Below are 11,391 nucleotides of genomic sequence, written 5' to 3'. Positions count from 1 at the left end.
CACTGTGTCTATCTGTCTTAATATTAAGGGGGCTTTGCTGTAAGAGGAATGAGGTAGAACATAGATCCTTGGTTTATGAGCCAGAGCCAGGCGTTCTGCAGACCAGCTACAGTTGCCACAGGGGAGAGTAGTCTTAACCTAATTGCAATTATTAAACTGGTGGTTTTAAAGCATTTTCTTCCTCAAAAAACAGAGGGGAAGCGAAGAAATTACAGTTTGGAGACTAAATCCTGGTACTAAAGCACAGGATTATACAGCCATTGTTTTGCAGCTTAAACAGTGGCCTGAACATTATGTGGGGCTATTAACAAGAGGAAGGCAGTGAGCTGTGATACAAACTCAGTGTGCTACAAGCTGGCCCATCTCTTCTTGATGAGGAAGGAGATGACTGCCAGTGCCAGTGTCCATGGTGGCATGCAGCATGTGAGATCACTGTTTGAAGAGATTCCTCCCCTATCTACTTGCAGTGATGACCCAAGTGTTCTGGGCTTGCTTTTGGCAAAATAACAGCCACATCTTTCATCTCTGTTCTCCAGGCTGGTAAATTGCACACACAATTACTCCCTGGCCTTATGCATCGTGTAGTGCCAACAGCATCTCTGAACAGCTACTCTGGTTTGGGTTTTGTTTGTTCAGTGCTTCTCCCCTGCCTTTTCTCCCTTCCCTCTTAGTTTGAGCTATATATTAAACTGCAGGCAGTAGGTTTACTGAGCATGTGTAAAGTATCTTCCCTCTCAAGGCTTGCTGGCTGCTTCTAAGACCAAAGCATGAGTGGCACAAGACCTGACAGATGCCACCATTCAACAAAGTTCTGAGATGCCATCCTAAAAGAGGTTGCCAAAACAGAGACTTGTTTAAAAACAGATAAGGCAAATTCGTCTCTGTAATTATATCTGGGTTCAATAACTGTGTTTACTTCTGAATTTGAACTTCCCAGTAGTTATCTTACTGGATAGTCTTCCTCTTTTCCTCCTCATGTATGTTAGTCTTCTGTCTGCTGCCACACTTAACTACTGACCCATTCCTCTTTCATGTCACATTACAAATGCAATCATTAGTCCTCACACAGAATTTCAGACACACTGGTAGCCTTTGCCAGGTTGGAAACCTGACATATTCCAAACCTGTTATCTATTTTCTAACCCATTACTCTCTTGCTATTCACATCTTTTTCAGAAGGGGAGTTCTGAGAAGCTAGATTAACTGGCTCTCTTATTTACAGTTTTATTAGTACATTTAGAGAATCACAAGGCAGGAGGCAGGTGAATCAAATGTGTTTGAGGGGAATTAAGATTTGCTTCCTTTTTACTACTCATGAGTTTGAAGGAGCAGTTCTCAGATGTATTGCAGGAAACTCTTTTCATGTTTGTCTCTGAGATTCTGCCCGTGATCAGAGTTCTGGTCACTGGGTTACTACAGACGAGAACGCATCTTGTTCCTGCAATCAGTGTTTCTCCTTTCTTTATGCAAGTCTCTAGCGCATCCCTCGCTCTCTTTCCTAAGTCAAAGTATTCTGTTGTTGTCATGGGTAAGAAATAACACAAGGGAAAGTGGATGACTTCATGTTTGTGCTACTACATGTTCTGGAAGTGGGAGGAGCTCCTGAAGTTCTCAGCCCAAGAGGGAAGAAAGCATGAAGCGTGTCCTGCCGTCAGGGAAGCTGTTGTAACTCTTCTGTGTGGAAGGACAGAGATGTTCCTTTGGGCTGATTTTCTGTAGCTCTCCATCACCTCTAGAGCCCTCACCCACAGCTGATGTGCTTTGCCTGTCTTCAGTCCTCCTTATTCCAAGACTAGGTGGGATTGCTCAGGCTGGCAACTCCCTCTAGCCCTATTAAAGGTGTTCATAGTAGGTATTACTCCCTGAAGATACTGCACTGTGCAGCAGAGTTGTCTGAGTAAAATGGGTGCAAGCAAAGCTTGTACTGCGGCAGCCTCATGAGAAGAGTGAGAAAAGCCCACAGTGCCTCGCAGCCCTGAACAGTAACCAAGGTCCCAAGGGTGCACAGAGCAGCAGGACAGACGTCTATCAGGTTGAGGAGGGAAGAAAAAGACAATGAGGGAACAAGTAAGAGATGACAGTTGATGGTGTACGAGAGCAAGCTATAAGGTTGCAGACAGTGATGGGAGAAGCCATTAGGGAGCCTGTGGGAGGGACAAGCAATGTGTCCCACCTAAAGCTGGGGATGGGGAAATGGTGGGCACAGGGGAAAGACATGATCTCCCATTCTGGCTTGAGATAGGTCTGCTGCTGTAACCAACCTCAGCAAGAAGGTCTACATATACCAAGCATGTATTATGTTTCCCTTTCCAGGCTTACCTCCACATCCAGCTGTGTTTCTGATTGTTTCATGGAGGCTTTATGTCAACAGCAGATACAAGGGAAGCAGAAGCATCTAGTGACAGCTTGGAAGGGAAGAGGACACTGACTCTGTGTCCAGGTTAACCAGCTGCAAGTTGGTCACCCTTGTAATGTTGAAATCTGTAGCAGAAGAATAGTGAGAGGCTACCAGAATGGGGAACACAGCAGGGAGGGCAAAATGAGGGTATTCAATCCTGCCCATTTTTCTGAGGATTGATGAAGATAGATCCTGCCTCTTTTGCTGGATTAACATTCAAAGGAATACATTCTTTTCAGGTGTGTCCTTCCCTCTCATTCCTGGGCAGTTCTGTCCCCGTGCTGATGGAGCAACTATTACCATGAAGAACATCTGATGTAGCAGGACCAAGCACAGACCTGTTCCTTCATCCCAGGGATTAGCCATGGGTTTCAGTCCCTTCCTTGACTGACACAGGTGCTGCAGGAACCCCCAGCACACACAGGCTCACTGCTTAAACTCTTCTCCCCAGTGCTCACGGTCTCTGCGTGGCGTTCAACCTTACCTGTCACTTTGATGTCGCCTGTAGCCTTGGCAATGCTGTTTTCAATCACGCAGGTGTAGGTGGTGTTAGCAGTGATGTTGTGCAGAAAGGAAACCACTTTCAGAGTGATGCCTCCAGCGTTCAGCTCATAGCTGGTGTTGGACACGTGAGGCAGGTACTCCCCAGCATCGCTGTAGGCTGTCCAGCGCACCGTGGGTTGAGGGAACCAGCGCGGGGCTTCGCATTGCACCGTGTCCCCACTGCTGCTGCTTTCCACGTGGACCCTGGGGGTGCTGAAGGCTTTGGGAGGGAAAAAGGCAAATATCCAGGCACTGGGCATGAAACACTCACCTGCATCTGCTGGTCAGTCCCAGGTGTTTCTGGGCTACTCGCTGCTCAGCACTGCAGCACCGCACATAGCCACACCGAACACAAAGGATTGTACAGGTTGGGCTACAGGGGATAACTGCATGGGATCGACCTGGAGATGCCTAGAACAAGACAGTGCAGTTTGATGAGACCTGCTGAGGTTGTGGCATGGCTTTAGTGGCTTTGAATGATTGTACTTAACTGTTAGAAGCTGGTTCCTGGACTAATAAACCAAGCATTTCCCAAGAGCTCCTGGACTCAAGACCTGGGCAGCCTGAGACTGCCTGTGCCTGCTGAATGGCCCGGCTTCCCCAAGCAGACGCCACAGCTGGCACAACTCCACTCACCTCTGCTGGAGACTACAGGCTGACAGGAGCCTGACCAACACCTGTGGTTTCATGGAATCATAGAACCATTTAGGTTGGAAAAGACCTTTAAGCTCATCAAATCCAACCATTCCCCAGCAGTGCCAAGGCCACCACTCACCCATGTCACTGAGGGCCTCGTCTCCACGGTGTGTGAACGCTTCCAGGGATGGGGATTCCAGCACTGCCCTAGGCAGCTTGTTCCAGTGCCTGAGCACCCTCTGGGAAAGGAATTGTTCCTCATCTCCATCTAAACCTGCCCTGCTGCCGCTTGAGGCTGTTTCCTCTTGTCCTATCCCTTGTTCCTTGGGAGCAGAAACCAGCCCCCTCCTGGCTTCATCCTCCTGTCAGTGGGAACACATTGCTTTGTGCCAGCACTGAACATAGTGACCAGACCCAGCGGATTCAGGAGAATTAAGCATCCACAATTGAAGATTTGTCTGTGCCTGGGCATGTTTTGTGGTTTACTCCTAACAATGCTAACAAATTACTCTTAATGCTAGCAAATATGGAGTATTTCAGATAACTCTGATACATCATGTTTAAATACTTTTTTTTTAAACTGAATACTTTGTAAAACAGAGAAAACATGCATTAAATAGGCTACAGTTGTTGCTGTGCATCACTTCTCCTGGCTGGATATATATCTTGATTCTAGAGAGAAAAAGCTATTGTGTTATCTCTAGCAGGTATAAAATCAGGATCTTTAGAAGCTCAACTAGCTAATCCCATTCTTAGGGTCTCTTTGTAGTCAGTTATGGACCTGACAGAAGGAAAACGACAACTGAGAGCGCTGCAATACTAATAGTTTCTGGAACAAGGGTATCAAAAGAGCAGGTAAAGCCATGACCACTTCTGTAAAAGCCAAAAAAACTACCCTAGTCCTGCTCAGGAGCGCAGGGCCCGATGGTGGCTGCCGGAGGGGTGCCAGCCCCAGCATAACTACACGTGGGTCCAGCCAAGCCACGCCAACACGTGCTTTGCCCCAGGATGGAATCCCTGGCACCCCTCACCTCCTGTCCTGTAGCGCAGCAGCGCTGCCCCGCTCCCGCTGGCCGTGGTGACGGAGCACTGGTAAACGCCGGCATCAGAGAGCCGCACATCCCGCAGCTCCAGGGAGGCATTGCCGCCCATCACCTGCTCCGTGAACAGGGCCGTGCGGCCCCGGAACGGCGCAGCTTGCTCCTGCAGCTGGTCCTGGCCACCTCGGAACTCATGAACCAGCCCGGCTGCTCCCGCCTTGTCCCACCGGATCGCTATGCTGCCCAGCCGGATGTCGGGCTGGAAAGCGCAGCCCAGGACGCCGCGCTCGCCGATGATCCCCGGGGATGGGAGAGCTGTCACACGAATGGAGCGCTGTCCTGCAAGGGGAAAGCAAGGTGGTGTGAGGAAGGTGAGGTGGGAAGGGCAGAGAAAGGCCAGACCACCCTGAGGCTGTCGTGCGCCAGCCCCGGGGCTGGACAGACAAGGACTCCACCAGCAGCTACCAGTGCTGCTAGCAGAGGTCACCTCCTATGGCTTCTATACCAAAATGAAGCACAGGAACATTCCTTTAGCAAGCACTATGCTTCAAAAAGTAGCTCCTCTTTTTTGAGAAGATTTTGCATGCTGTTTCCTTGCTTGTTTGCATATATCAGGGATTTTTCTCTTTGCAGCTTCCAAAAGAGTGAGATTTTTGTGTCTTTTCTCAGTCAGGACCTCCCTCTCTGCAGTATAAATGTGACTGCAGGGCGTAATGCTGGCAGAGAAACAAGAGGCTGCTCTTTCATTCTTACTGGAATCCAAACCAGTTTCTCTCATTTAAGAAAAGTCAGCATTTCCCTTCCCTGGGGACACTTCCCAAGTCAAATCCTAACCAGCAAGCTGCAGAATAAACTCTTTCCCAGAGCTGACTCCCTTTTCCCGTGCAACCCTTCCCTACACGTACTTGCTCAGCACACCCCAAGGAGGCTGCTAACGCCAAAGCAACACATTGCTGGGGGAGCAGGGGAGTGTTCCCATCCTGGCAGATGCTGCCCAACTTCCCAAGAAATACCACTGTCTCCTATCTGGGAGAAGGAGCACAGGATGTGCAGGACTCTCTGTATGTGTAAGCTTAGGGCTCCAAGCCCAGTGACATTTCAGCTAGCGCAGCATCATGGAGTGGTTTGGGTTGGAAGGGACCTTAAAGCTCATCCAGTTCCAACCCCCTGCCACAGGCAGGGACACCTTCCTCTAGACCAGGTTGCTCCAAGCCCCATCCAACCTGGCCTTGGACACTGCCAGGGATGGGGCAGCCACAGTTTCGCTGGGCACCCTGTGCCAGTGTCTATAAATCTCTGCACTATTTACAACCCACAAGAGCTCACAGTTTGCAGGGCGAGCACAGCTCCTGCTGGTTTGATGCGATGGAGCCATACCTTGTTGAGAAAGACCACAATGGAAGTGCACTCTTAACTCAGCCATCTGGTGTGCAAGCTTCATAAAGCAAGCCAAGGGTTGTAGGTGGCACTTTCACACAAGATCACACCTCAGCCCATGCACAGGATGGAGGGATGGAGGCAGAGGCAGGGCAGACGTTCATTATTCCACAGGTAACAGCAAGAAACCCGAGCAGTCACATACCTGAGACACCAAACCCGATGATCAGGACAGTCACTACAGCCAGAATGACAATGACTGTAATCAAGCTACATGGGGGAAAAAGAAAGGACAACATTACTATGCAGCCAACATCCTTCACAACTTACACCACTGGTGCAGGAAAGAGGTGGAAATGGGTAAGCCACAGCCATTGAGCGAGGTGGACTGACAAAGCCCACGACCACAGTAGTGGCGAACATTCAGGGGAGCACTCACCATCAAAGGTGGGACCATGCTGTAGGAGGTGACCCATGCTTTGCCTTTGAGAGGAGGTAGCTGGCCCCAATGCAGGATGCTCATTTCTGCATCCCTGGGGCATAAGCAAGTCCCTGGTGGTACTTGAGAGGGACCATTTGTGCAGGGAGGTGAGCAGAGCACTGAGACAGGCTTCTGACCCCGGGAGACACCCAGTGTGAGCCAGGGAGTGGGCAGGAGGAGGCTGGAAACAGGGCCAGCAGCACGCTCTTTCCCAACACATCTGGCAGCCTCCGCATGAGAGCGCATCCGTGCCTGTGCAACCACAAACTCCTCCCATGGTTACTGTGTGCCTGCATCAGGCACTTGCACAATGTCTGAGGAGTCACTGCAAATGTCACAATCACAGGGCTGAAATGGAGCCATGTGAGCAAACCTCTCCTGCAGGGAGCAGCAGGGAAGGGAGAAAGGGAAGATAGGTTGAAAGAGGGGATGGAGAGGAGCGGAGGTGGTGCAGAAGGCTTGCTTGCCCTCCTGCCAGCTCCCTTCCATCCTCATCCTTAAAGCCCGCAGTGGGTTCTCAGAGGAATCCCTGTCTGCACACACCAGCGTGCTCAGGAGGAGGGATCAAGTGCTCCCTGCATAGATGCCCTCAGAGCCCCTGATCTCACCAGCCTTTGCTTGCCACCAGGGTGGACAGCAGTGCTCTGCCTCCCAGTCACAGCCCACCGTACCAGGGAGGAAAGGCCTGGATAACCTCCAGCCGCAGGCACTGGGCATCTGTGACCCATCCCCATGGACACCCATGTGCTTTCCTGTTCTGGGGCGGACACAAAGCCTCCTCCGTGCGCTGAATCACATCCGCCTCCTTGAGGAGCTCTATGGCACCGATCCCAGGGCAAGAGAGTTGCTATAAACTCAGCCAAGGTTGCCATGAACAGCCCCAGCTCTCACGCCTGGGAAGCATGGAGCTAACACACAGAAGCTGTGACTTGCCTTCACCCCTCTAGATTCAGATCCTCCTTCCCAGGACTGGGCAGGAGGAAATAGCTGGGAGCTGAGGGATGCAGGCATTGCATCAGTGAATACCAGAGAGGGTATGGCAGGAGACCAGGAGCCAGGATGCTTCCTGTGCAGTCCCTGGGTGCTTCAGTGCCACCACACTTGTCTCTGGTGCTCCAAAGGACCCTCTGGCCTGACCACCACCTCTGCTGAGCAAAACCATCTTCAGCTTGCTCACAGACAAACACAGACCAGCACAAACGGGCTAGCACCAACGCTTTTGTCCCCCATGGCTATAGGCACCATGTGCCCCTGTAGCTGCAAAGCCGTGCTAGCTCTGCATCTGGAGAGCTGCTTCCACATCCTGGCTCAGGACAGCAACAGGGCTGATGTCCATTCTGGGTGCACAGGTGTCACCATCCCCTTCAGCACCCCTCGCCAGGGATGAGGGGAAATCAGACCCTTTGGAGTGTCCTCTGCAGACACTGCAAGAGCCAAGAACCAAAGGGGTCTGAATTTGCCTGTGAGCCACCCATAGGTACTGAGTGGAGCACAGGGTGAACAAGAGGGTGCTGGCAACCCAGCCGCATGCTGACAGGAGCTGTTTTGCAATGGGCTGGTCCAGCAGTTCAAGTAAACAGCAATTTCCCATGCATCAGCATCATACTTCCAGTGTTTCAGAGGCATGGAACAGATGGATGCAGACGGCTGGGGCTGCACGAGCTGGAGCCCTGCTGCTACCCTCAGTTCCCAGCACCGCTTCGGCAGCCTGTGGGATGCTGCTCCATGCATCCTATCTTCTTTTCCATGGTCCCATTCCTCATCAGCCAAACAGAATTGGGCATGAAATTCATTCATTCCCCACCTGAATGCTGCCAAGCACAGCCCAGGGACAGAGAGGCTCGTCACCCTGCTGTGACAGGCGGCAGAAGCATAATCCCCCTCATCTCTAGCTCCACTCAGAGTAAGCTTTGCCTCAGGAATGGGTTTGGAGGTGTGAAGACCAAAAAACCTGTAAGGAAGAGATTAAAGGTCCCCTACCTTCCTCCTTTTATCAAAGCTTACCATGGAAAAGAAATAACATGGCAGAGGCAACCCAAGAAGAAGGATTTCCATTCCAGTGAGCAGTTAATGATGGCAGAGCTCAGCTGTTCTCAGCACTCCAGCTTTATCTTGTTTAGTGTTTGGGGGGGGGGTATTTAGGTTGGGTTGGTCTGGTTTGGTCTGCAGGACCCCACTGCTTCCCGTGACCAGCTGCTGTCTGGCTGTGTGCAGCCACTCACAGTGGACAGAGGTGCTGACAGAGCCAGGGGCTGGTTCTCGGTGCATATCCCTGGCAAAAGCAGCTGGGCTGCCTCTTGGGAACAGCAGAGCTGGTTATTGCATGCATCCCAGCTGCATGAGGAATACGATGCCCAGTGAATATTCACACCGTGTTACATTATGCCTACTGGTGATCTCACTCTCCTCAGTGAAAGGGTGCAGATAATATCACTATTTAGTTCTATTTAGATCTTCCTTGATGCTCTGTGTGAGAAAGCTGGAGCACAGCTCACGCATGAGAGGTCTCTTCTGTTCACGTGCGCTGTCCTTCTCCCCACTGCTGTTGAGCTCAGATGAGATGGATGCTCATCACAGCTGAAACCTTCCTGACAGAATGAGGACAAGCAGGGGTGTTCCACACACCTTGCTGGAGCTTCTGCCTCCATCCATCCCAGAAACAGCCCTGCTTGGGATGAAGGAAACAGCTTGTTGGTGTGTCTGTTCAAGCAGTCAAGGTTAGATGCAAACTTGATCTGTTCATTGGAGGCTGAAGCAAGTTTGCCACTTTACCCATCTGGTGGGGGTTATTTTCAATGAGTCAGGAGATAAGGATATGAGGCAGATATTTTTATGGCCTTCCCCCGATATTTCTTTTTCTGACTGTAGTTCACCAGGGCTTGGTCAATAGATCCAAAGGAAGCAGGCTCATTCAAATGAGAGGCACAAACCAGCTTGCACATCTTCCCAGCTCTTACTCCTGACCCACACATTGATATCCCAACCTACAACAGCAGGAACACAGAGCTTTTCTCAAGCCACTAATACCCTGACCTACCACAGCATTCAAACCCAAGGTAGTGGAATATAGCCACGCAATTTCCAGGACACACATCTCCATCCTGGCTGCAGTTGACGGCCTGCACACGGGGTTCTGATAGCTATATGGCCTTACTGACTGTATAAAAGAAGCCATAATGGTGTTCAGGTATCTTGGGTGAGCACAGTATGAGTCAAGCTGCAAAGAACTGCAGTCTTGAAAGCTCCTGATAGCAGAGTGAGACAGACAAGGAGTCTGGAAAATGCAATTCCCTCCCTCCTCTCTCCCAAAGCAGACACAGGTAATACCATACCTCCAGAAAACAACCTGGCCTTGGGATGCCATGGCCACCTCACCTATGAAGACAAGCCACACACCAGGTGCCCAAAGGTCCCACGCTGTTCAGCACGGCTCCTCTCCTTCACATGACACAGTCTCCCAGGCTGTCCTGCTTAAATAACTGAACTCAGCTAAGGAGCGGTGAGCCCAAGCAGTGAACTCTCAGGAATGAGGAAGCAATGGGCATCTCAGCTGCCCCCCGACCAGAGCAGTCAAAAGCAGAGGTTTGGTTAGTCACTGGGGCAACAAGAGAGACCTCCCACACCTAAAGAAACGTGTCTGATTTAACACGGAAATGACACACCTCATGGTTTGGTGGGCAGCTAATTCTAGGGGCAGAGTGCCACTGCTGGGATCCGGCTTGACACGGCATTCCAAACGGTGCACCCCTTGTGAATCACCTGCCATGGGAAGGCCAAGAAGCCCTGCTGAGCCAGCTTCTGCACTGCTGCGATCTTCTGGGGACAAGCAGGCACTCACTCACAGAGCTACAAGCGCAGTGCGTCACCAGCGTGTTTTGCCTCCTTTGAGAAGGGAGAGATACCCTAGAATGACACCCAGCTCCAGAGGCACCTGACATGGAGTTTTCCAGGCTGCAGGGCCCCTTCCAGGTCTTCCACAGTCTCTTGTTCTTGCTGTGTTTTTCCTTACTCTAGGGAGTAAGTCCTTCTTTTCTGCCTCCCAGAGCCCCTCCTCATGTTCATCCCCATTTTATTTTTATTTCCCAAGCTTTGGAGACAGGCAGATTTATCAGAGGGAGCTTTTCTCCTGCGAAAAACATCAATAGTTACCAATAGTTATCAATAGTTAATGGAAATAGTTGATAGAAAAACATCAATAGGTGCAGTTCTGTCAGCACTGCCTGTCTGTCTTGAAAACACGTTAGTTATCTCAAGGAGCAGCTGGTCAGAAACAACACCACATAGCTCAGCAGACTAACAGCACTTCCATACCCACTGCCTGCCCAAGGCTGCTATCAACCAAGCACTGGAAGTGAGAATCCAGCACATTAGTAGGATATATTCATTTGGCAAACCATTCTGAGCAATGAACACTGAGGGCAAAGTCTGCTTGCAAATTATGGGAAGACACTCGCACCTAACCCCACAAAGTGTCTAGGTCACATCTGCATGCGGTTCTGCAAGCTGTCCTTGTGTGCAGCACAAACACAGCGGTAGCCAGTCAGTCCCATATACCCCTGGGACTGCCTGAGCCTTCAAGTCTAACAAAAATCAATCCAAGAGACTGGCCCTGGCAGGATTAGTAGCCCATGCTGTCTGAAACTGCTCTTCTCATGTCAAACACAGGGCTCAGCACAAGCTCACTGCGGCTCCCTGAAGGGTTTCTATGTTTGCTGGTGTATTTCTCACAAAGAGCTCCTTGGTCAATGTCAGCACCAAGGTGTGTAAGGGATGCCTCACACAGATGGAAAACACATTCCCCTGTCTGAGCTAAGATGTTTTTAGACAGAAAGAATGCACTAGAAGGTAGTGCTATTCTTACATGTTCCCTCTGCAATACAGCATGGGAGCTCCAAGAAAGAACACAGCACATGTGG

The 11,391-nt window shown here is 50.6% G+C and overlaps 1 protein-coding gene across 1 annotated transcript; it reads right to left on the bottom strand.

Moving 5' to 3' along the window:
* Nucleotides 1-1,478: 1,478 nt before the first annotated feature.
* On the bottom strand, nt 1,479-6,451 carry VTCN1 (V-set domain containing T cell activation inhibitor 1). Its single transcript, XM_062617188.1, has 6 exons — nt 6,434-6,451; nt 6,200-6,264; nt 4,609-5,051; nt 2,883-3,161; nt 2,320-2,481; nt 1,479-1,674 (listed from the first exon to the last, which is right to left on the bottom strand). Exons 1-5 carry the CDS (start codon nt 6,449-6,451, stop codon nt 2,396-2,398), a joined length of 891 nt encoding a protein of 296 aa, XP_062473172.1. The 3' UTR covers nt 1,479-1,674; nt 2,320-2,395.
* Between the last annotated feature and the right edge of the window lie 4,940 nt (nt 6,452-11,391).

The sequence above is a fragment of the Pezoporus occidentalis genome, unplaced genomic scaffold (genome assembly GCF_034315485.1).
Source record: "Pezoporus occidentalis ecotype Australia unplaced genomic scaffold, CSIRO_AGI_Poc_V1 ctg104, whole genome shotgun sequence".
NCBI lineage: Eukaryota > Metazoa > Chordata > Aves > Psittaciformes > Psittacidae > Pezoporus > Pezoporus occidentalis.
The sequence above is the reverse complement of the archived record's forward strand: the minus strand, read 5'-3'. Positions and strand labels throughout refer to the sequence as shown.